This window comes from Triticum urartu, chromosome 4A (assembly GCF_056163025.1).
Source record: "Triticum urartu cultivar PI428250 chromosome 4A, HENAU_Tu73, whole genome shotgun sequence".
NCBI lineage: Eukaryota > Viridiplantae > Streptophyta > Magnoliopsida > Poales > Poaceae > Triticum > Triticum urartu.
In genome coordinates this window covers 439,074,810-439,100,631 of record NC_141876.1, presented here as the reverse complement: position 1 = coordinate 439,100,631, position 25,822 = coordinate 439,074,810, and the positions used below count along the sequence as shown (strand labels likewise).

The window sequence follows — 25,822 nt, the reverse complement described above, 5'->3', positions numbered from 1 at the left end:
CTTCTCATGGAAGCACACTGCGCTTTCATCTTTCGTGTGGAAGCACATGATGTGCTTTTTTATTTTCGTAAACGCAAATGTGCTTTTCACATAAGCACGACTCTAAAAAAATAGGCAAAAACCTAGGGAAACCAAGCAAAAATCAAAAGGCCAAAAAAAACAAAAAATCCGAAAGCACATGCAAAAAAGAAAAAACCCCCAAATCCCGAGGATACCACTAGTGCGTGACACGTGGCAACTGCTGAGCGCATCACTTGGCTCGCTCTCTTGCATGACCTCTGTGAGAGCCCTTCAAGCGATACAAATTAGTTTTTTTAGGAGCCTCTTAATTAGTTGCTCCATTATAGCAACAACTATGTTTCGCCTATACCTATTTCTAATAAGAATCACCTACTGGCCACAAAGTAGTGGGCTAACCCCATTTAGCTGTGGCGATCAATGACTTCGCTCGCGCCACGTCTGGTCACTTCGTTCGTCGCTTCAGTACGATTTTCTTCCTTTTTCTCTTTTCATTTTCTGTTTTTATTCGGTTTTCTTTGATTTTATTTTTTCTTCATTATATGTTTTGGTTTTTTCTTTCTTTTTGCAATGGGATCATTTTTACGATTTTTTGCTAGTTTTCTTCTGCTATTTTCCATTTTTTGCGAAAGGTTATTTTCCATTTTTCCGCACCATTTTCTCAGTTTTCTTTCTATTTCGATGGCATTCTTTGGTTTTTCTTTTCCTTCTTTGCACTTTGATTTTCTTTGTTTATTTCTTGCCCTTTTGTTTCTCTGCCTTTCTTTTTTGTCGGTTTTTTATTTTTTATTTTTAAACATGTCTAATTTTATTTCAACACATGTTTATTTTCGTTTATTTTTTGTCTACATGTAAAACAATTTTTATACACCTTTAACATTTTTCAAATGCAACTTTAATCTTTTTTGCAAAAATATGTTCTGAATATATTTTTTAAATACATGTTAATCAATTTTCCAAATACACGTTGAAACATTTTTCAAATGTAAAATATATTTTTTAAGTATGCAAACATTTTTTGTACATTGTATAGACATTTTTTTTGGAAATCTTACGACCATTGTTTTGAAACTTGTGAAGATTATGTTAGATATGTTGTACATTTTTTTTCTGAATGTACGCAAAATTTTGTTTCTTTTACAAACATATTTTCTGCATTTTATAAAAATTCTTTTTAAATGTCATGTACATTTTTTTAAAATGTGTGAAATTTTTTAATTATAAAAAATATTTCTCTCACACATGATTAATATTTGTTCTGTAGATCATTAACATTTTTCGTGCATATGAGTAACATTTTTGTACACATGATTAACATTTTTCGTGAACATGATTAACATTTTTTGTTCACATGAGTACCATTTTATGTATACATGATAAACATTCCGTTTCTTATTCATGTAATGCATTTTTTGTATACATCAGAAACATTTTTATATACACATTTAACATTTTTCAGTGCAGGATTACATTTTCTAAAATTTTATGTAAATTGTTTTTAGTATAATATATATATATGTATATAGAATGAGAATATTTCGTATATATATTAAATTAAAAATAAAAATAAAAATATGAAGGGAAAACGAAAATAAATGTTAAAAAACACGCAGGACGTCATCTTGACGTCAGCGTGACGCTGCAAGTAGTTACCGGGCCGTCCCTGTTTGGGTTCCTGTAGGCGAGCTGTGCGTCGGCGCCGCTGCGTGCGGCACAGAGCCACGCCCCTCCCTAGTACCATGGGAAATTAGCGATGGGCCGGCTGAAAAAAAAAGGCCTATCCCGACCCATGAAACAACGCACGGAGCCTCCCGAATCACGACTCTGCCGCTCCTCCCGATCTCGCCGGCTCGCTACCTGCTCGTCGGACGCCGTCGCCGCCTGGCTCGCTGGCAGACGCCCAAGATCCGCCCCTGCCGGCCCCGCCCGCCCAGCGCCCGGAGCCACCTCGCCCGCCGCCCAGTCCACACTCGGCAGCCCAAGATTACCGTACGCTGATTTCTTTTGTTTCTTGTTTGATGTTGGAGTCCCGCGTCTTGTTCACTACTCTGTCTCACAGGTCCCACCCAAATGCTTTCCCGTCTCCTCCCACGCCGCCACCACCGTCGCCTCCTCCAAACCCTACAACCGGCAGCCACCGCCGCGGGTGAACTCCACCAGAGGTTGTGCTCTACCGCGGCGGCATCGAGCCCAAGCCTTTCGATATGGCGGCGGAAGAAGGAGATGGGGAAGGAAGGCCTCATGGCGGTCGCGCAGCTCAAGCGGCTCGCGGCGCTACCCCCTGCCGGAGGCCACCAGAGGCTGGTGGAGTACATGAAATTGCATGTGTCTCGGCTCCTCCGCACCGACCTCCTCGCCGTCCTCGCTGAACTGCTCCGCCAGGACCACGTCATCCTCTCCATGAAGGTACTGCTTCCACCCCCGACGAGTCTGCTCGCGTTTCTGTTTCTTTTGCGAATATATCTAGCTTGCTATTGCTTTTTCTCTAGTACTCTCGCCCTAATTGAGAGTAAAACAGATGATTATGCTGCTGTTTGAGGCAAATGGGTCCTATATGGGGTTGCAGTGGTATTGACTGTCAAGTCATGTGCATATCGATGTACTCCCTCCTTCCATCTATATAGGGCCTAATGCATTTTTTAAGACCGCCTTTGACTATTGACAAGATTAATAGTACATGACATGCACAATGTGAACATTATATCATTGAAAGCTCCTTTCACACACGAATTTAACGGTGTGCTTTGTGTAAGTTGCATGTCATATATTATTGCTCCAATATTTGGTCAAAGTTAGCCTTGAAAAACGCATTAGGCCCTATATATATGGAAGGAGGGAGTAGGAAATTAGTGGTTCAGAACTTCAGATATGTTATCAACACCGAAATGGCTTCCAGTCTACAGTCATGAATGGGAATATGCGATTTTTTATCACGGACCATGATTCATAAAGCTGTTGTATGCAGAAATATATCATGCATATGTTTTATGTAGGATTATTTTTGCTGTTGGAGTTAGTAAGTGCTGAAATTCAATAGCTGTGATTCACCTCATAGGCTTTTAGTACTCTTGCCTGTCGCCAGGCGCTATTTGTGATATATGCTATCCAATGTAGTGAATTGGACCTCTGAAGTGTGGTCTTCATTTGAACATGCTTCTGCAGCATTGATGATTTTTAGGTTCTTTGTGCTTGTCTGTACCTGAACACTTAAACTCTTACCACTACCCCTCCCCCTCTCCCCCTGGTTCTGCCTAATGTAATGCCTACATGGAAGTTCACATTGAGATGATATCATAATCAATAGCAGAACAATTTGCATGACTGGGAAGTTCACATTAGTCTTGAGATGCCTAATGTGGCGTGTACATGGAGGTTTAGATTCAGGGGGTATCCTATCGATAACAAGACAATTCGAAGTAAACAGCATATTCAGGCCATGTGGTCTTAAATGGCATACACATCTGAGTGCGTCCTGTCAGTGGCAGAGCCAGGATTGAAACAAAGCCCGGGCCCTATTTTTTTTTCTTCTGACCAATAATAACGCTTCAAATATTTAGTTTGGTAACTCTTCCAAATATTTAGATTGGTTATATTAGTAGATTCGCAGAAAATTAATATAAAAGAATGTACAAATTATCAATCATTACCTTTGCCCATGGAGGGAGACCAACATGCCTAAAGGTTCACCGTCCCGCTTTACCCCAAAGTGTTATGAATTTAAATTTACAAGAAACTCCATGTACAAGAATTCAGGTGTAGTAAGCTCCTTGCGTCACTTGTATTTGATAGGCAGTTCCTATATTTGCTCTCAATGCTCTGAAAGAGGCGGTCTGCATGGTCAAATTTACCACCCTGGATAAACATATAAACTAATGTAGTACTTAGCTAATTTCGGGGTTTAAGAACATTGCACTCCCTCTGTTCCTAAATATAAGTATTTTTAGAGATTCCAATATGAACTACATACGGATGTATATAGACATATAGACATAATTTAGAGTGTAGATTCACTCATTTTTCTCCGTTTGTAGTCCATATTGGAATCTCTAAAAAGACTTATATTTAGGAACGGAGGGATTAATTGAGTTTGTGGTTGTGGTGCTGGAGGTAGCTCCTTTTGGTAGCTGGTCTCGTAGCTAGAGCTGTTTGTTCTAGCGTTATGATCTATCTAGTTTAGCAGGTGATGTAAGGAGACTTTGTATGCACTGCTCATGGTTTCTGCTAATGGAAATCGGAGGAGACCCCTTTTGCTAAAGAAAAACTTAGCTAATTGGCTATAGTAGTATTTGTTGTTCAATGAAAAGATATGCCATGAAAGAGTATACACACATCCTAAGACAAACCAAGTTCATTAAGGATGATGATTTACACCCATTTTGATAGTTGAGGATGTGATGTGAATGGTTTAGAGTTGAAAAGGGTGTTTTGTGGACCGGGGCTAAAATTGAGGCACACAAAATGCCGTGTTCCTTCCTTTTCTTCCCTACATCCTTTGAGGCATGCTACAATGCAGTTACAAAGTGATTGATGCTGTTTATTTAGATTGCACGTTTAGTAATTTCTTTTGAGAAATCAAAACACGCGCGCGCGCCGGGGGGGGGGGGTACCACCTGAATATATTACTCAAAGTGTCCATTATGCCAAGAGAGTGATCTAGCTTATAAGGAAAACCGGATAAATGTTTTGAACAAGTTGACCCCATTTATGAGGGAAACCGGGTTGAAAACCATACAAGTAAGAAGGGAAAAAAGAAATACGAGAGAGAAAAATGGGAGTCCATGACTAGGCACAACCCAGCCAACAGATATCACCAAAAGACACAAGAGATGTGGGGTGTCGTCTAGGGTAACACAATACCAAGACTTTGCAAGTTGCCGAGAGCACTTGCTTGCGTTATCCACACGCCGTGATACATGAGCATCCACAATCAGTGAGCGCCATAGCATGGCCGCAGGCTCCGCCACAAAGGGCAAGAATTGGAGTAATGCAAGCCGAGAGAACGCCAGCGAACATGAACCTTGGCTGGGAGCTCTGCCACAGGAAATCAAAATGATTAGCAAGTTGGAGAGGCACGTTGCGCCAACTTTTAACAAAGATTAACCGATAGTACACCAAGAGCACGAAGCTCGCCGGAACACACAGTCGCCATTGGAGGGAACTGCGCAAGCACATCAACATGGAGTCGACGTCGAGGCACCACAAAGAGAAGTGGGCAAGGGGAGCAGTCCTCGTCGTACAAGCGGAGGCAAGATGAGTAAAGGTGCACTCTAGACCACACCTCCAGGGAGGTTACGACACAGGGGAGCGACCCTGTGGTCGCTCAAATACAAGATCCGAGCAGGGATTTCTCCCAGAGTCCACCTAAACTCCGCCAGATCGGGATCAATAAAGTGCCATCAGGATGGAAAATGGCACGAAGTTTCGCCACTGTCTCGGCCAACAACAGCCAACCGACCATCGATTTCTCCCAATCCAGCTCAGCTGCCAATTGCATAGCATCTTGGCGTTGAGGGCGCCGACGAGGACCATCGGCAAAGCGTCCTTGGCTGGCAGGTAGGGCCATGAACGGCGATAGCCCACCGAGAGAGCTGGAAGGCGGGGGCCACGACGCCACCTTCGTTGGCGTGCCACGAAGAGGCACGACGTCGACCGGATGTTGGGGTGATGGAGGTGGGGAGCTTTCGGAGGCGTATGTGGCTTTTGGATCTGCGGGGAGGGTGAAGCTGAAGCATCTGAAGCGTCACCGTGGCCATAAGGGGGTGCGCAGAGGTAGAGGAGGTCTTGAGCGGGGAGGGGAGGTAGAGCCACACCATCAATGGTGACCGCACAATTGACGGTGGTCAGGTGTTGGGGGAGGGTGTCGATGCAGGAAGCGTGGTGCTTTGCACGGGGTCATGAGGCAAATCAGCACATCTGGCATGGGAACTGCCAAAGCAAGGGGATTCGCTGTCGGCTGAGATGTCACACGGGGACGACTAACAGAACCAGCGGTCCGCGGCGAGCGCGGATAGGAGACGAAGGGACTGACACAATTAACACGGGATCTGGAGGCGATAGAGCTCGCCGCGCGCCGATGGAAGCAACGGGCACCAGCAGGTCGCTGAGGATGCAAGATGCGGACCTTGCAAAGATCTGCCTGCCAGCGACGGTGCAGGCGAGCAGGGGCCCTGTTAGGCCAGGGCACTCTAGCAGCAAGGGAGGAGGTCGTAGGGCTCCCCCCCGACAGGGAGCCAGCAGGCGCGAAATCCTAGGATGGGGGTTGAAGGACATGGCCGAGGTTTGGATCTGAGGGGAGCGGTAGAATCTCTGTGAGCAGTGCTTCGCGAGGAAAATGAGTTCCGCCGGCCGCTATCGGGCTTTGCCCCGTGGCCGTGTGCCTACGGCAACGATGGGAGGTAGTGGACGATGGGGGCGGCGACGGCGGTTAGAGATGGGATTTCCACCCCGAGCCGCCTCAGGGAGATGACCGCCCGCGCGGGGGGGGGGGGGGGGGGGGCTCTCGTCAGCTTCAAGCGATATTGTTCAGTATCTTCTTAATTAACCCAATGGGGAGCTACCATTTATATCATGCATGTCTTGGTGTGGTGATCTCGCCTCTCACTTGAACTTTGGGTTTTCATGGCCAATGCTATGATATTGTACATCTAATGAAAACATATTCATCATTCCTTCACACTAAATTGTATTGGCTTTTGACATCCCAAACTTTGAATTTATTGGGGTTACGACTTTCGATTGTATATTTACATCTCACATAATTCAAGGATTTGGTGTTTTATTTTGGCAAACTAGTTTTTGTAATGGCCCAGGTTCCAAACTAGCGTAGACCTAACCCTACTAGGGTTGGCGACATACTATGGAAGTAACCTTTTTTTTTGTCAATTCAACAAATGGTTAACTCATGGTTAGTTTCCATGGAGCTCTTGCCCTTATATGTTGGTGGTGTTCTATTTCCCTAAGCAATATGAGATTATTGTCCTACACATGTCTTATTTAAAAGTGTCGGGTTATCACACCCACCCACCTTCAAAGGAACCGACGCCCGGTGCACCACCAACATACCCACCCTGGGAAAATGACCATCTTCTTTCCCTCTTGGTACACAATCATGCATCCATGTGCCATATGCCGGTGCCCTAGATGTGCACGTGCCTGTGTAACCGTGAGTGTCCACTGTGATACAACTTCTGTAAATTCCTGGAAACATACGAATGAAAGATTTGGTGCCTCCTAAGGTTGTTCGGCAATGATGTGGCTTACTCGGCCATGTTCTCTTTTTCCTGGTGCAGGACATGCATTCACTGTTGTCTGTCCCTTTCCCACCTATGGCGTCTTGGTTGCAGACCCTAGATTTAACTTTGCCGGTGTGGGCTCGGTGTTTCACTTGTTGAGGGCAAGCATTAGTTAGTGTCCCTCTACCCCGCAGCTGTAGCATGCCTTCAGTTCTTGGAGTCCTATATTAATTGTGCGGAGGGTTGTTATTGTGCCTCGGCAATCTAGTATTCTACACTTGGTAGTCTGGACACTGGTTGGTATTCTATGAGGAGCTACCCACCCATGGTGACCCTGCCACGGTGCTCTGCGCTTGCGGTACTCAAGCCATCTCCTAGAATCTCTCTTGGAATGGCCTTGTTGACGAGGTGCTGGAAGGTGGCGACATAGTCGGACGCCTGTGTGTCCGTAAGTCCGGGATTCAGTCCCTTCAAGAATCTTGCGTTATTGTCTGCCTCAGTTGGGATGTCAGCTCTCCCATGGCCGCCACTTTAGTAGTGGCTCAAGTACTCTGGAGTAACATCTTTCTCTGGGTCAGAGCCTGGAACTCATCCCTCTCTGATTCCTTGTCTAGATTGGCTGAGTTCAGGAGGACCTAGCCTTAAACCTTTGAAGGATTGAAAGCCCCTTTGGATGCTGACAATTGGCCAAAGGACATACAAAGGAAGCTTAATGTAGCCAACTGCAATGGGCCAGGCTGTGTTCAAACTCAAATTAGCGGCACACCAGCTCAAAGGTGTGGCCTAAGACTAGTGGGGAACTTGCTGAATTTCACATACTGACGCAAAAGGCATCCTGTGGAATGAGTTCGCCAGTGCCTTGCATACCACACAGTTCCCTGCATGCATGCTGGATCTAAAGAGGGATGAGTTTCAGGCTGTAACCCGGGGGAAAGATGTCTGTATCGGAGTATGTGAGCTGCTTTACTCAACTGGTGCGCTATGAGGGAGCTCTCATCGCAACTGTCAGGGATAAGACAACAAGGTTCTTGAAGGGGTGGATCCCAGACTAAAGGAACGATTTGTCTCCTGTGATTTCCCTACCTTCCAGCACCTCGTTAACAAGGTCATCCTCAAGATTAAGCTGGAGGAGCACCACAGAAGGGTCACCATGGGGTGGGTAGCTCCCAACAGAAGACCAAATAACATCCAAGCTTCTAATTCGGAACATTAGACAACTGAGGCCCAACAACAATGCGCAGTCTCCTAGAGCTAAAGCGGGAGGTCATCACTCCAACACTACAGGGAAGGTGTGCTAGAGAGGCACTTTGCTAGTGCCGACCACAACAAGAGAAACGCAGGGCTCACGCCAGTGAAGTTCAATTTGGGCCTGCAAGCAGAAGGCCGCAGGCGGGACTAGGACGCGGCATACTCTCCAGACACCAAGAAATGCAGATTGCACACCAGGACAGACAAGGCGTGGCCGAGTCAACCAAGCTATTGCTGAAGAACCTCAGGAGGCACAAGATGTTGCCCTTCGTATGTTTGTGGGACTCCACGTCTCCAGAGTCATTGAGCCTCAGGAAGCATTTTTGTCATTAAAAACCAAATCATTGCTACATAGCCAAAGCGACCAAAGTAAGGCATACATGACCAAATCATTTACTGATAGATGTTAAAATGCATATTTGATGCCTTGGCAATAGAATTATTATATTATCTATTCAGATCCTAATTCCTCAATCATAGAGAAGCTCAGCCCCTTTATTTCCATTTCTGGGGACCGGCTGAGCTATTTCAGTTGTGCAGCGTGCATTTGTGTTGCAAGAAGTGCCGTGTACATTTGTTGGGCATGGTCTCGTCTCATTATTTACCTTGGTTAATAGGTGGATGTACCTGCAACCTAGAGCAGATTAGTGTAGAAGAAACAATTTATATTTGAACTTGCGTAGGCTCGTGTAAGCTTAAACATTTTTGTGTTTTGCAGATATATGGCGTTGTGAGGAGAGAGATCTGGTATCGGCCAGATATGTACTTGTACCGAGACATGCTACATATGCTAGCTAGAAACAAGAAGGTTGACGAGACAAGGCAGGTCTGGGCAGATCTGAAGTCTGAAGGAGTGCTGTTTGATCAGCACACTTACGGTGATATCGTGCGAGTCTTCTGCGATGCCGGCTTGATTGACCTGGCAATGGAATTCTACGAAGACATGAGGAGCTCCCCGGAGCCACCTCTGTCCTTGCCATTCCGGGTTATACTGAAAGGCCTGATCCCATACCCGGAGCTGAGGGAGAAGATAAAACAAGATTTTCTGGAACTTTTCCCTGATATGATTGTGTATGATCCCCCGGATAGCTTGTCCGATATAGATGATGAATTCAGATTTTGATTCAGTATAAATATTTGCATACTTTTATGCTTGAAGCTACTATCAAAGATCTACTGGAATGCTCACCTGCTCAGCTAGTGTTTGCCCTCTGCCTGCGTTGTAGCCGGGCCTTCATCTCTCTTGCCTTTTGATGGATCATATCATTCGTAAGTCCTGTCGGTTCCCTATTTGATCCAAGAGCTGTGAAGCTACGGAGCGCAATAAGAACCTAAGAAGCCATTGGTTAGTCATGATATCATTGGTTAGAACGAAGCTGTGATATTCTTTGGAGATGTAAACTTGTGATAGTGGCTAACGGCCATGGCCATTTCAACGTCCTAGTAGTAGTACTAGAATTAGAAGGAATCTCATCCAGCTCCGGCGTTCCCATCGAAACCGGGGGATGTGACTTGCTTGTCCTATCATTCTTCCTTTTCCGTTTCTGCCCAGAGCCAGTCCCAGAGGAGCTCTTTGCAGTGCAGTGAGGCGCCGCTTTCAGTTACCCTTTCTACTCATCTTTTGAACCCGTTGGATGCTGCGTGCATAGGTATCAGCACCTGGCCGTTGGGAAGCACCGGCAGGGTCAAAGGCGCACAGTAAAGTGAAGGATGGCCACGGGACAGCGGGCACCAACCCCACGGCCATGGCCTCCTCCTGAGCCGTGCTCGTGCTGCGCACATTCCTCCAGTAGTGTACCACATGATGGTCCATCATGTGGCTTGGTGCACCACCAGCCACCAGGGAGCAGTTGACAAAGCCTGGGCGCAAAGATCCAGCAAAATCTCTCCGGGCACGAAATGAATAGAATGATGGTGTCTCCCGGTCTCGCCAAACCCGCCGTGCCGCGCGGCCGCTGACGCGGCGGGCCATGGCGGCCGTGGGGATCCACGTCCAGCGGCACGTCGCCGGCCGACACCCCGAGTGCCCCTTCCCCATGCACCCGTTTGCTGTCTGCCCCTCCCTCCCAAATCCCTCTTTACTGCCAATAAATTCACCCGCTGCTCTCGATGTATTAAAACCCCCGACGCACGTGATCGCTGCTGCTGACATAGCCGTTGGCGTCGCAGGCAGGGTACGGCCCTGCGGCTGCACTGAATGGCATAGAGATTGGATTCTTTCCGGGCCCGCACGCACCGTAGCGCCGGTCTGCCCTTGAGCCTTCAACGTAGGAGCCCAACCACTACGTAGCCGTAGGAGTACAAGCTAATTTAAATTAGTCTTGGTCGCTGCCGTGGCAGCGGCACGAGCACGACGAGCTAGCCGTTGCTTAGCGCATCGCATCTGGATGCTTGAATCCCTTCGGCTAATTATATTCCCTCCTTTCTTTCCTCTCACCTGCCGGCTTTGCATATATAGAGTCCAGCACTATTGCTTTTCCCACCGCACCAACAACTCGTCAAAAACAGCGCCTAGCTACCGAGCTAGGTACGAGGATACACATATTGCAGCTGCATTGCGTTTGTTTTGGATTAGATCCTAGAGCTAGTAGTGGCAGAGCTTGCTTAGCTAGCTGTTAGTCCCAATGGGTGTGTGGAGGAGCAACCGGTGCAGTGTTGGGCCAAGAGGCGTCATGCTCGCGCTGCCACTGCTGGTCCTCCTGCTGCACGCGGCGTCACCGGCGCGCGGGCAGGCGTCGCCGGACTCGGACGGCGTGGTGATCGCGCAGGCGGACCTGCAGGGGCTGCAGGCGATCCGGCAGGCGCTGGTCGACCCGCGGGGGTTCCTGCGCGGCTGGAACGGCACGGGCCTCGGCGCCTGCTCCGGGGAGTGGGCAGGCGTCAAGTGCGCGCGTGGCAAGGTCGTCGCGCTGCAGCTGCCGTTCAAGGCCCTCGCCGGCGCGCTCTCCGACAAGGTCGGCCAGCTCACCGCGCTGCGCAAGCTCAGCCTCCACGACAACGCGCTCGGCGGCCAGGTGCCGGCCGCCATCGGCTTCCTCCGCGACCTCCGCGGCCTCTACCTCTTCAACAACCGCTTCGCGGGCGCCGTGCCGCCGGCGCTCGGCGGGTGCGCCTTCCTCCAGACGCTCGACCTCAGCGGCAACTCGCTCTCCGGGACCATCCCTTCCTCTCTCGCCAATGCAACCAGGCTCTACAGGCTCGACCTCGCGCACAACAACCTCTCCGGTGCTGTGCCGGCCAGTCTCACCTCTCTCCGTTTCCTCGAGTCCCTTAGCCTCAACAATAACAATCTCACTGGCGAGATGCCATCCACCATTGGCAATCTCAGGATGCTCCGTGGTCTGTCTCTAAGCAGCAATCTGATCAGTGGCAGCATCCCTGATGGGATTGGGAACCTCTCAAGGCTCCAATTTCTGGACCTTTCTGACAATCTTTTAGGTGGTAGCCTCCCTGTCTCACTCTTCAACGTTACCTCGTTAGTAGAGATCAAGCTCGATGGCAATGGCATTGGAGGTCACATTCCTGAAGCCATTGACGGGCTCAAGAACCTAACCAAGCTGTCCATGAGGAGAAATGCCCTCGTCGGGGAAATTCCGGCGGCCACCGGGAACCTCTCAAGGCTGTCGTTGCTCGACGTCTCCGAGAACAACCTCACGGGAGGGATTCCAGGGTCCTTGAGCAGCCTTGCCAATCTCAACTCTTTCAATGTGTCTTACAACAACCTCTCAGGCCCTGTGCCTGTGGTTCTTTCCAACAGGTTCAATTCGAGCTCCTTCGTAGGAAACCTTCAGCTGTGTGGGTTCAATGGCTCCGATATCTGCACCTCCGCTTCTTCTCCGGCGACCATGGCGTCTCCGCCGCTCCCTTTGTCACAGCGGCCGACCCGGAGGCTCAACAGAAAGGAGCTCATCATTGCAGTCGGAGGCATCTGCTTGCTCTTCGGTCTCCTCTTCTGCTGCGTCTTCATCTTCTGGAGGAAAGATAAGAAGGACAGCGCACCTTCCCAGAAGGGCACCAAGGGCACGGCAACCAAGGATGCCGGGAAGCCTGGCACGGTCGCCGGCAAGGGAAGTGACGCCAACGGGGACGGCGGTGGCAAGCTAGTCCACTTTGACGGCCCCCTCTCGTTCACGGCGGATGACCTGCTTTGCGCGACCGCGGAGATCCTGGGGAAGAGCACGTACGGGACAGTGTACAAGGCGACCATGGAGGACGGCAGCTACGTGGCGGTGAAGCGGCTCCGGGAGAAGATCGCCAAGAGCAGCAAGGAGTTCGAGGGGGAGGTGAACGCGCTCGGCAAGCTCCGGCACCCCAACCTCCTCTCCCTCAGGGCCTACTACCATGGCCCTAAGGGCGAGAAGCTCCTGGTGTTCGACTTCATGACCAAAGGCAACCTCGCCTCTTTCCTCCATGGTAACCACATTTCTTCGGTGCTCTCTTACTACACCATTAGCTTTGCCTTGTTTCATTCTGTGTTCTGACCACAACTCTGCCATGCCCACTGTTCTTGCACTGCAGCTCGCGCGCCGGACAGCGCACCAGTGAGCTGGTCGACGAGGATGAACATCGCCGTGGGCGTGGCCCGGGGGCTGCACCACCTGCACACCGATGCAAGCATGGTGCACGGCAACCTGACGAGCAGCAACATCCTCCTGGACGAGGACAACAACGCCAAGATCGCCGACTGCGGCCTGCCGCGCCTCATGAGCGCCGCGGCCAACAACAACGTGGTCGCCGCGGCCGGCGCGCTCGGCTACCGCGCGCCCGAGCTCTCCAAGCTGAAGAAGGCCAACACCAAGACCGACATCTACAGCCTGGGCATGATCATGCTCGAGCTCCTCACCGGCAAGTCGCCAGGGGACACGACCAACGGGCTCGACTTGCCGCAGTGGGTGGCCTCCGTCGTCGAGGAGGAGTGGACCAACGAGGTGTTCGACCTTGAGCTAATGAAGGACGCGGCCACGGGCTCGGAGACCGGCGAGGAGCTCGTGAAGACGCTGAAGCTCGCGTTGCATTGCGTCGATCCTTCGTCCGTGGCACGGCCCGAGGCGCAGCAGGTACTGCGGCAGCTCGAGCAGATCAAGCCCTCGATCGCGGTCTCCGCCACCTCGTCCTTCACTGGCGAGCCGAGCCATACTACTGCGACCGCCACTACCATCACCGATGACACAAGATCCACCACCACAGAGTAGTCAGCCCCTTGCAGACTGAAAGAAAATTCCAGCTCTTAGTTACTTCAGACTATTAATAAGTAGACTTCAGAGTCTATTTTTCAGTCTGTATATAGAGTTCTTAGAGGGCAGGAGAATTTTGGTACCCGTGTCATTCTTTGATTCCTAAATTCATTTGTATCTGGCAGAAGCACTCCTTGTTATCAGAAGATGATTTGGGAGTGCTGGCCTTTCTTTACATGTTTCAACGAACCTTTACTGCTTCAGTACTTGTCTGAACTCTGAAAGGGATGCCATTCGACTCCTTGAAAGCAATACATCGTTTGATTTACTTACTGTGGATTCTTTTAACAGTGGCGCTCTAGTCATGAAGAGCAAGGTAACATGGCATGCCTTGGTACTCCTACCTTTTTCCGTTACAGGATCAGAAAATAAGCCCTGGTGATAGACACACTTTGTTGTTAGCTTACATATGCAAATCTGAACGCACGACAGGTAAAAGATTCTGCATCACTTTCTACCCAAGTTACACAACGTTTATCATCTGCCTGATGCGCAATCGTAAATGAGGACGCTAGAGGTACTACCTCCGTAACAAAATGTAAGATGTTTTTTGGTTTTGCATAGGGCGTAGAAAACGTCTTACATTTTGCAATGGAGGGAGTGAAATCTAAGGCGGCAAAACGTGTTTGGTAAGTGGCAGATTGTATTCTTTCACGGGATTGCGGCAGATAGTTTCCTACTTTCTGCTACTTACTCTGAACTGTAGGTTTCTTGCTGGTATGGGCAGTGATGTACCAACCTTTGTCTCCAATCTCTTGGACAGTTGGACTCTTCTCCCATCCAACCTGTAGTTCCGTGCTGCTCCCATCTGCTGGGTTTGGCAAGGAAGGAAGTAGCAAGACGGCGTTAACCAATTTTGGTTGGTCGGTAACGTGAATCAAACCCCCAAGCGTGCAGTCCCTGTCACCTTTTAACTCCTTGGATTAGGTCTGAATCGTACCTGCACTGCATATCTGCTGATTTGCTCTGTTCTTCTGCCTCAACTGCTAGTCAAGGCGAGCCACATCACTGTCACATGTTCAATGCTTGCAGATCGCTTGCCACCATAATCTTTTGTCCAAAGAGCAGAGCCTATCTGAAGTTGAAGTGTAGGGCTTGCCTACTGAAAGTCAGAAGTATATTTTTTTTAAAGGAAGTAAAAAAAAAAAATATCACACTCCTGGTCAATTTGCAGTTTGTTTACAGTAAAAACCAGACAGAGTGAATAAGCATTTGAGTCCTTCATAGTGTAGAGAAAATTAAGGATCTCACTGATAGGATCGCCTGGGACACTTTTAGCTGGACTTGCTCTAACGAACACAGGTACGTTTTTCTTCTCCAGGTGCGGCGATGAGACAGGCGATGGATTAGTTAACAGTTTCCGAAAAAGCACGCGATTAGTTAATGGTCACCAGCGAGAAAATAGTACGCAAGCTGCTGAATGACCCTAACTAATCACATCGCACCTGCGTCGCCTCCTGCCCACCTAATCGCTGAAACTTGAGGAATCGCTGGGTTGGAGTGGGGAAAAGAGGGCCACACCATTTGACCTCGCTTTGTCAAACAGCCTATGCAGGCTGCAGCGTGGCTCCGGCGTTGAGAGATTCTCCACCTCAAACTCAAAGTGATCCATCTACTTTGCAGGTCTGTACTACTAGTGTCAAGTTGTTGTGCCCTTTCCAGCTGAACTGGTGTCCAATCTTGAATTCAAGTCCAGTCCAATCGGCTTTGTGATGCACCTAACATGTTTTTGATTCTTTTACTGGAAATGTGTTTCCATACATGTTTCTGAATGCTATATGAGTCGGGTGAAATTGGCACTAGATAACTGCTAGTTGACTTAGAGCATCTCTAGCCGATCTCTTATAATTTATAATTTAGCCCCCAAATGGCTCTTATATCTTAACTCTTCATATTTAAGGAGTTAAATAAAAAAGACTCCTAGCCAAACTCCTAAAACTTAACTCCCTAAAACATATTTCTTTGTCAACTCTTCTATGTTTTTGTTTACGTGCTACTTTCAATTACATAATATTTGCACACATATTAAATTCAAACTTAATAAAACAAAAATTCACACAATTCATGAATATTACAAATTTAAAATTTACAAATCAAATTATTCAAATTCAAACACACAAAAGGGTCCAATGAAGTAAAGAGCATGATAAAAGCACAACAATCAAGTTTTAACAAGATCACCTTGGAGCTGAGTATGAGTTTCTCGGTTCTGGATGCTTCAGTGCACTGCGAGGAATTTCAGTGCACTGCGAGGAATCTCTGTGCTCCGATTCAATAGGATCCTCATTGGTTATGTACCGAAAGTTCTCTGTCATGCCTCTCTCATCTTCAGTGATCATATTATACAAAATGATGCAACATGTCATTATTAGCCATAAGACTTGTAGGTTCAAATACTCGACATGGCCACAAATAATGGCTAAGCGCTTCTGAAGCACATCGAAAGCACTCTCAACATCCTTCCTTGCTGACTCTTGACGCATTACAAAGTGGGATCTCTTGTTGCCTTGAGGACACATGATTGTCTTCACAAATATGGCCCATGAAGGATAGATGACATCTGCGAGGTAGTAACCCATCATGTATTGCTGACCACTGACAATGTAGTTGCAAGGATTGCAACAAGCCTATTGAAGAGTGGTGATCTCAACAGCACATTCAGGTCACTACGGGAGCCAGGCAATCCAAAATATGAATGTCAAATTCACTGACCCTCTGTTGCAACAGCCTCGAAGGATTGTTGGATCTTTGGAGTGTCCTATGTACCGATCTTTTCATCGCTGGACAATTCTTCCATGTCCAGTGCATGCAATCGATTGTACAAGGATCCCATGCCATCCTCGGTTTACACTCAAAACCAATAGTCTCTCGGTGTCTTCATCATTGGTTTCCCTCAAGTACTCTGCCCCATAGATCTCAATAATGCACGGCTTGTGTGTATCTCCGAGCGGCCTACACGATTAAATCATCCCCAATGTGGACATAGTCAGCAATGGTGTTGGCCGAACAACCATAGGCAAGCACTCGAATAGCCACGCCACACTTCATCAATGGGCTCGCCCTTTATCTACCCCGACGCATCCTTCGTCAGTTTAAACTATTTATCATGCTTCTCCACTACTGTGTCAATGGTGAGGAAGAGACTTCGGTGCATCCGAGATCGCCAACAAAAATGCTTCTCCAGATAGGTTGCATTGGGGTTGAAGCAATCCTTCATAAGCTTCGCGTGGCCTTCTGTTCTATCTCGATTGATGTACAAGCGGTGAAATTGTCATTCTAGTGTTGACCGCCGAAAGTCCTCATCGACGATCACAACAATGGCCATTTTGAAATCATAGTCGTCTTCTTCCTCCTTGCCCGACAAAAAGTCATCAAAGAACATCTCCCTCAACCTCTTCATCTATAATATGCAATATTCTAGGTTGAATTTGTTTTTAAAAACAACAAAACGTAATAAAAATAGCTAAAAACACACACGTAAGTAATTCATCGAAGCTAGAGGTGGACGACGAGCGCGCGAGACGACCGATAATAAACGGTAGGGCAGTAGACAACCGGTAGTAGACGATGAGCCTCAAAGTGAACTTGTCGATCGTTAACGAAGCTCATAGGTCTTGCCACGATAACGACACCGCCAAGCTCCTCAGTAGGTGCTCGTCATCTCGTTCGTCCGCCGGCTTCATTTTGGAACAAATGAAGTTCCTCCTATGGTTTTTTCGGCCATGGGATCAAGGTTGCAGCAGTGGAGATATGTGTCAATTTCGACGACGACGGTAGATGGCGACTTGTGGGGCAGGAGGAGCGGCTCAGGCTGCTTGGGTGTCAGCGCGGGGGGGGGGGGGGGGGGGGGGCGTGGACGCCGGAGGCAACACCGATGTCGATGCAGTGTGAGCGGATCAAAGGGCCTAAATTATTCCGAGAATTGACATCGGACAAATATATTTAAGGGCAAGCCGAGCCGGCGCTTAAAACTTTGAAGGAGTTATAAGCAAGATAAGTGTTGGACCAGGTCCGATTTAACTCCTCAAAGCGAAAAAAAAGAGTTATAAATCCTTTTAAAGGACCGACCGGCTAGAGAGAAACTCTTAGTCAGAAAAGAAGTGATCACTGCTTTTCAACGTTTGCTCGATGGTCTATCTATCTACCTTGTCGATTGACCGATTTAATGCGGTCAGAAAAGCACCGGCCGATCTACCATTCTGCACAGCATGGAGCAGGAAGAATTCCATGAGCAAAGTGAAACGCAACAACGCATGGCGCCAGTGGCCAGTGGGTGCAACAACTCCCCGTCACCATTTCTGAACCATGGGCAGACCGTCCTTAAAGGGCAGGAATTAAAAGAGCAGGCGCAATCGAATCGCACGGAATCGTAACCTAATCTTCCAAACCTCAAACAACCGCACTGACCTGACCTCCCCCAGACGCGCGCCTCGGCTTACTCGGCCGATCGGCGAGAGGACCTCTATATATACTCAGTCTCGCACTTGGTTTTGTCATCAAGGCAACAACAACATCTTCACCTGGCAGAATTAAGTGAGCAGCTAGCCAGCTAGCCCGCCCATTGGAAGGAGCTAGTGTTAGCAATGGAGGCGACCGCGGCGACGAGACGCCTCATGGGGCTCTGCTGCTGCCTCTCTGGTGTTATCCTGCTCTCCTTCCTGCTCCCCGGCGCACTGGCAGAGGAGCGATTCTACGAGTTCGTTGTACGTCTCTATCTCTCTCTTCTCGTATATAGAGTATATTCTTAGTTCGTGATAGCAATGCTTAATCGATCTGCTTGTACGTTGTTGGCAATGAATATATGGCATGCAGGTCCAGGAGACGGTGGTGAAGCGGCTGTGCCAGACGAACCGGATCATCACGGTGAACGGGCAGTTCCCGGGGCCGACCATCGAGGTGCACAACGGCGACACGCTGGCGATCAGGGCGGTGAACATGGCGCAGTACAACGTGACCCTCCACTGGCACGGCCTCCGGCAGCTGCGGAACGGGTGGGCGGACGGGCCGGAGTTCGTGACGCAGTGCCCCATCCGCCCGGGGTCCAGCTACACGTACCGCTACACCATCCAGGAGCAGGAGGGTACCCTGTGGTGGCACGCGCACAGCTCCTGGCTCCGCGCCACCGTGCACGGCGCGCTCATCATCCTCCCCAAGCGCGGCATGCCCTACCCCTTCCCCAAGCCCAACAAGGAGTTCCCAGTCGTCCTGGGTACGTAGCACGCATGTCGATTGATACTGTCTGAGAGAGACGATCACTTGGTTTGTTTCGTTTCTGAATTCTGATCGGATCATCGATGGATGTGCAGCGGAGTGGTGGAGGAGGGACCCGATCGCGGTGCTCAGGCAGTCCATGGTCACCGGTGCGCCGCCCAACGTCTCTGACACCATCCTCATCAACGGCCAGCCCGGGGATTTCCTTCCGTGCTCCAGCCAAGGTGAGCGTCGCTTCGGTTGTCTTGTGCGGGAGATCGATTCATTATTGCGGTTGTTGAAAAAAACAGTGTTCTTTTGAGTTCCCCATTCTCTTGCAGTGCAAATTTCCAGATATGGTTAAACCGACCAAAAGAACTTTATTTTTGTTTGGAAAAAAAACCATCTCAGCACGTGAAAGTTGTTTGGAAAAAACTGATAGCTTGGCATAGGTCTTGTCTAACACTACGACCTACAGTACAATACAATATTGAAATGGGGAAAATGGCGCTGTGCGTGTACAATTACAATATATATAGTAACTAATCATTTGCGCGCTGTGCATGTACATCACCACACAGAGACGAGCATCATTCCGGTGGTCGCTGGCGAGACGAACCTGCTGCGCATCATCAACGCGGCCATGAACTCGGAGCTCTTCGTCTCCCTCGCCGGCCACAAGATGACGGTGGTCGCCGCCGACGCCGTGTACACCAAGCCCTTCGAGACCACCGTCGTGCTCCTTGGTCCCGGACAGACCACCGACGTCCTCGTCACCGCCCACGCCGCCCCTGGCCGCTACTACCTCGGCGCCCGCGTCTACGCCTCTGCGCAGAACGTCCCCTTCGACAACACCACCGCCACCGCCGTCTTCCAGTACAAGAACGCGGCCGGCTGCCCGCCCACAGGGGCAGGCGCTGGCCTTGGAGGCCACACCGGCCTAGGCCGTCCCCGATCCTCTGGCAATCCCGGCCGCGCAGGGCCGGCGCCAATGTTCCCAATGCTGCCAGCGAACAACGACACGAACACGGCGACCGGGTTCTCGAACCTCATCCGGAGCCCGAGGCCGGTGAAGGTGCCTGGACCGGTGACACAGGAGGTGTTCACCACGATTGGCTTCGGTCTGTTCAACTGCCAGCCGGGCCCGTTCTGCCAGGGCCCCAACAACACCCGGTTCGGCGCGAGCATGAACAACGTGTCCTTCCAGCTCCCCAACACCGTCTCCCTGCTGCAGGCGCACTACCACCGCATCCCCGGCGTCTTCACCGAGGACTTCCCGGCTCGCCCGCCGGTGGTCTTCGACTACACCTCGCAGAACGTCCCCCGCGCGCTGTGGCAGCCCGTGAAGGGCACGCGGCTGTACCGCGTCAAGTACGGCGCCGTGGTGCAGATGGTGTTCCAGGACACGGGCATCTTCGCCGCGGAGGAGCACCCCATGCACATCCACGGCTACCACTTCTACGTGCTCGCCACCGGGTTCGGCAACTACAACCCCAGGCGGGACGAGGCCAAGTTCAACATGGTCGACCCGCCCAGCCGGAACACCATCGGCGTGCCTGTCGGCGGGTGGGCCGTGGTGCGCTTCCTGGCAGACAACCCGGGCGTGTGGCTCGTGCACTGCCACATCGACGCGCATCTCACCGGCGGGCTCGCCATGGCGTTGGTGGTGGAGGACGGCAAGACCGAGCTCCAGACCACGATGCCGCCGCCGCTCGACCTGCCCGTCTGCGGCCCGTAGAGGTTTCCTGGTGACTTTCTGTACATGGCGGGGAACGTGAGTCTGTGTGCGTCTTACGTGTTGTGAATTGTGATGCTATCTGTTTGCCATTCCAATTTGGTATTGTAATTTGGATTTTCGATTTGAAATTGTAAAGAAAAGGCAAGTTTTTCGTTACGGGCCTCCTTTTTCTTTATCGATATAAGTGTTTACACAGTGGGCCTCATTAACTAGTAACGGGCTTTATGAAGCGGCCTCCTTACAATTAACTAAATGCATGACCCCTAAAAAAAAACCTAAATGCATGTCCTAAGCTATGGCCAGGGGATATCCTATCTGCCGCTCTCTGCGGCAGAATGTCGACCGCACGCACAGGCGGATTTCCCGACTGGCCGGCCCATGTGGCTAGCGACCAGTACAGAACCGAAAATGCAGGGCTCGAAAAAAAAAGCGCTATAAGAAGGGATGGAACCAGCGAGCGCATGCGCATCCTTCTGAGAAAATGCTGCTGCTAGCGAGCTTAGCTTGTGTACGATGCAGCGCATATTAAGAACCAAACCGACTGCGGATCCGAACACTTTTTAAACTTTGAACGCAAAACAATTTTCTTGAAAAAAAGGTGAATGTTTTATGAAACCGCGAACACTTTGAAAAATTGTGAATAAAATTTGAAAAAACTAAAACATTTCAAAAAATGCAAACAATTTTAGGAAACGGGAACATTTTTTAAAACTCCCCCAAAAATTGAAATCGTGGACATTTTTCTGAAAACTGGAACATTTTTCAAATTCAAAAACAATTTTTAGATACGCAAACATTTTCGAAACATGGAAACATTTTTATGAACTACTAAAAAAAATTTTAAACATATTTTTTTAACATTTCTGAACCTTTTTTAAACTCCCGAATAAAATTTGAAACACAAACATTATTTGAAATTTTTGAACAATTTTTGAAACTACCAGACAACAATTGAAAATATGAAAATTTCTTGAAATTTGCGAACAATATTTGGAATGGGAACAATTGTTGAAACTCCCGAACAAAATTTGAAAACACGAACAATTTTTCTAAAATTTGTGAATTTTTTTTAAAATGGAACATTCTTTTGAAATCCTGAACAAATTTGGAAAAGTTGTGAAATTTTGAAAAAAAAACATAAAGAAAATAAAACAAAAACGAAAAAAGAATAGAAACAGAAAAATAAATAGAAAAAAGAAAAAAAATAGTAGAAAGAGACCAGAAAACCAGTCCAAAAATGCTCCAGGAACTGCTAGAAGGTTCCCAAAACTGGTAGAAACCAGGGCTGGAACCTTCCAGAAGGTCCCAAAACCAGATGCGATCTACTCGTTATCTATCTTAAATGGGTCGGCCTAGTCGTTCGCTTACTGTCATCGCCGTGTGCGTTACCTCGACAGTTAGACGCAGAGAGTGTCAAATAGGACATTCCATGGCCAGGGCCGGTTGACAAGTCAAGGCCCTAATTCAAGTTGATAAACCGGAGACTCTGCACACAAATATTTGTATTGACTAAAAGAACACAAATATTTGTAGACTTCTCTAGAAAAAATATTTTTAGACGCGCTTGCTTATTTTTCAACGGCTAATAGCTTTATGATGACGTTTAATTCTACTCTCCCAACGAGCATTAGACAAAGATTTCAAAGTGAATTTTTGAAGATGGTAAGGAGAACATTAAATCTTATTGCTTAACTTATAAACACGTATATTCATTGTACAACACCAAAAATAGCACATACCTTTCTTTTAGAGAACAAAACATATTTGTTTATTGACATCTTAGCACACAAATATGGAAAACAAACATTACACGAATTATACCATGAAGTTGAAGAAAGGGACCTGGGGTTTCATTGCTTGTTTCATGGATGAAATCAAATCGAACGGAGAGCATGGAGAGAACATGATAAACCAAGTAATATGTAGCTGGACAATTGCAAATTAAGGTGTTAGAAATAAAAAGAAAATGTGATCTTCATCTCCATTAACCTGAGCCAAACGGTTAAAAATCGAAACGGCATGGCGGCACACCATTGTTAGGTGACTGGGTAAGAAGAGGAACAAGCTTGAGCGGAGAGAAGACGCCTAGAGACTGTGGACGATACATCACTCCTAATTTTTGATTGTTCTGATGTGCTGCCTAGCCTATTTTTTAGGCAATGCGATGCCTAGCTGCTGGCAGTTCGGATGCCTACATGTTGTATTAGTAAGCCTCTAAGGCCTTAGTGCTGGGTGCTTAAAGAAAGAGAGTATTGTTGCATCTCAAAGAAATTCTATCACACGAATGAAGAGTGCTCCAGATCACTGTTTAGTTATTTTAAACCTGTAGAACCCGTGAGGGAAGGAGTGCAGTTTTCTCCCCTAAGCACCGGCTGGCTTCGGAAGCCAACGTTTGATTTTGTTCCACTTATAAGCACATGTGTAAGCACCAACATTTTCTCTCTCTCTCTGAGGCACCTGTGTAAGCACCTGTGATGTAGAGGGCCTAATGGCTGAATTAGTCTAGCCATTCAGGTTTATTTCGCCTATGGGGACAGGCCTATGCACTACTTATAAATACAAGAGTAAAGTGTATCATAAGTCCTAAAACTATTGGAGATGTGTCACTTTAGTTCTATAACTTCGAAACTGCAGTTTTGGGTCCTAAAACTATTGAAGGTGTGTCAATTTAGTCCTATAACTTTAAAACTGCAGTTTTGGGTCTTAAAACTATTGAAGGTGTGTCACTTAGTCCTATAATTTTGAAGCTGCAGTTTTTGGTCCCAAAACTATGTAAGTTGGTTCCTCTTAGGTCCTAAGCTTTAATGGCTAGAATTGACCCGCCGACGTGTCGCTTGGAAATGCTTGGATTGTTGCCACGTTGATCCAATGGACCCACCAGGTTAACTTACGAAAGATAAATATGCAAGAAAACCCCTAGAGCGTTGTCTCGCCTCATTCTCACGCCCTCGTCTTCTCTCACACATAGAATGCCCAGAGGCGACAATACGGAGGCCATCAGTGGCATGATGGCTTGAGCTCCAACGAGGAGAGTAGAGCGGTCATCTCATCCTCCACCCAACAATAGCTGAATGACACGTCGCACAACGTCCAATTGCTACCCACCTATGGTTGTTGTTGGGGCTGCGTCACTCTCGTCGACCATCGTGCCAACTTCGCGATTTCTGCGCACTCCTGCGTGTCGTCCGACAATAGCGACAATTCCCCACTTGTGGCCATGCTCGTGCCCAAACAACAACCTGCACGACCGGCTCTATGACAATGGTGTTAGGGCAACGAGGATGTCATGAGAGAGAGGGGAGAGAGAGACGTGGGATGGCGTCCTCCACCCGGATTGGCTCGGGATCTCCCTGGCGGCTGCGCCGAGGGAGAGGGATGTCATCTTCCATGCTGACTGGCTCGGGGTCTCCCCGGCGGTCACGCCAAACCTCTCAATAAGGCTACCATGCAACTCATGGTCATGCAGGTTGGAGCACACACTGCAACGTGGAAGCGTATGGACAACTTTTGGGAAAGTAAACACATATAAAGGGCTCATTTGAAAAATGCACCATAGATGCTGGTCATGCAAGCTTAGGACCTTAGATGAACAAACTTACATAGTTTTGAGACCCAAAACTGCAATTTTGAAGTTATAGGAGTAAAATGACACACCTTCAGTAGTTTTAGGACCCGAAACTGCAGTTTCAAATACTGACATATCTCCTATAATTTTAGGACCAAAAAGTGCAGCTTCAAAGTTATAGGACTAAACTGACATGCCTCTGATAGTTTTAGGACTTGTGATGCATTTTACTCTAAATACAAACCTCAGCTTAGGGCCATGTTCGGCTACACCTGATGCACATGCTCAGGATATAGCCTAGTTATGGTATGCAATGAAGCTCTTTCTTTAGCTACGGACATCGCTTGCCAGCGCAACAAGGGATTGTGCAGCAACAACAAAGCATGTTCAAGGTTCTCCTAGCGAGGGAGACCCTTTTTTGGTAGGGAAGCAACGATGACCTTTCCTTCTGGTATTGATGGATCAACCCTTATAAATCAGAACGAGTTGCTTCTATTGTTAGGTTTTATATGTACTCAGTGACAACATTTCAAAGTTGAAAACAACATATATTATAGTAGAATCTCCAAAGTCCCAACCCCCCAATGATGTGATTGTTGTAACTGAGATCTACCGGTCTATGATGTATTGGTCCCATGGATGGCGAGCTTTGATCTGATGGATTATCGTCCGGTGCTTTAGTTGGCGATGAAGGAAATATGCCCTAGAGGCAATAATAAAGTTATTAGTTATATTTTCTTATATCATGATAAATGTTTATTATTCATGCTAGAATTGTATTAACTGGAAACTTAGTACATGTGTGAATACACAGACAAACAGAGTGTCACTAGTTTGCCTCTACTTGACTAGTTCGTTGAATCAATGATGGTTATGTTTTCTAACCATAGACATGAGTTGTTATTTGATTAACGGGATCACATTATTAGAGAATGATGTGATTGACTTGACCCATCCGTTAGCTTAGCACGATGATCGTTTAGTTTGTTGCTATTGCTTTCTTCATGACTTATACATGTTCCTATGACCATGAGATTATGCAACTCCCGAATACCAGAAGAACACTTTGTGTGCTACCAAATGTCACAACGTAACTGGGTGATTATAAAGGTGCTCTGCAGGTGTCTCTGATGGTGTTAGTTGAGTTGGCATAGATCGATATTAGGATTTGTCACTCCGGTTGTCGGAGAAGTATCTCTGGGCCCTCTCGGTAATGCACATCACTATAAGCCTTGCAAGCAATGCGACTAATGAGTTAGTTACGGGATGATGCATTGAGGAACGAGTAAAGAGACTTGCCGGTAACGAGATTGAACTAGGTATTTATAACACCCTCGATGCGACTATATCTCCCACGTGTCGAGGCACGACTTAGAGGCATAATCGCATTGAAGGCATATGTCGCAAGTTAGGCAATCTTCACAACATCCCATGTAATAAGATAATAAAAGGGGAGATAACATAGTTGGCTTACACTCGCCACGTCAATCAAGTACATAAATAACATTACATCATCCAAACACTCATGGCCCGACTACGGCGCCAAAATAAAAGAGAACCCAACGTGCGACACGGTCCCGATCACCCCCAACTGGGC

General features: G+C 47.9%; 3 protein-coding genes across 3 annotated transcripts; all 3 read left to right on the top strand.

Annotated features, from left to right (window-relative positions):
- Positions 1–1,797: 1,797 nt before the first annotated feature.
- On the top strand, positions 1,798–9,694 carry LOC125551958 (Pentatricopeptide repeat (PPR) superfamily protein). Its single transcript, XM_048715381.2, has 3 exons — positions 1,798–2,007; positions 2,078–2,424; positions 9,217–9,694. Exons 2-3 carry the CDS (start codon positions 2,089–2,091, stop codon positions 9,619–9,621), a joined length of 741 nt encoding a protein of 246 aa, XP_048571338.1. The 5' UTR covers positions 1,798–2,007; positions 2,078–2,088; the 3' UTR covers positions 9,622–9,694.
- Positions 9,695–9,823: 129 nt separating this feature from the next.
- LOC125551957 (putative leucine-rich repeat receptor-like protein kinase IMK3) lies at positions 9,824–14,004 on the top strand. The gene is made up of 2 exons (XM_048715380.2): positions 9,824–12,911; positions 13,017–14,004. The coding sequence occupies exons 1-2, from the start codon at positions 11,123–11,125 to the stop codon at positions 13,688–13,690; spliced, it is 2,463 nt and encodes an 820-aa protein (XP_048571337.1). The 5' UTR covers positions 9,824–11,122; the 3' UTR covers positions 13,691–14,004.
- A 4,190-nt stretch (positions 14,005–18,194) lies between these two features.
- Positions 18,195–20,816, top strand: LOC125551959 (laccase-3). Its single transcript, XM_048715382.2, has 4 exons — positions 18,195–18,435; positions 18,545–18,941; positions 19,039–19,167; positions 19,504–20,816. The coding sequence occupies exons 1-4, from the start codon at positions 18,316–18,318 to the stop codon at positions 20,658–20,660; spliced, it is 1,803 nt and encodes a 600-aa protein (XP_048571339.2). The 5' UTR covers positions 18,195–18,315; the 3' UTR covers positions 20,661–20,816.
- The last annotated feature ends 5,006 nt before the right edge of the window (positions 20,817–25,822 follow it).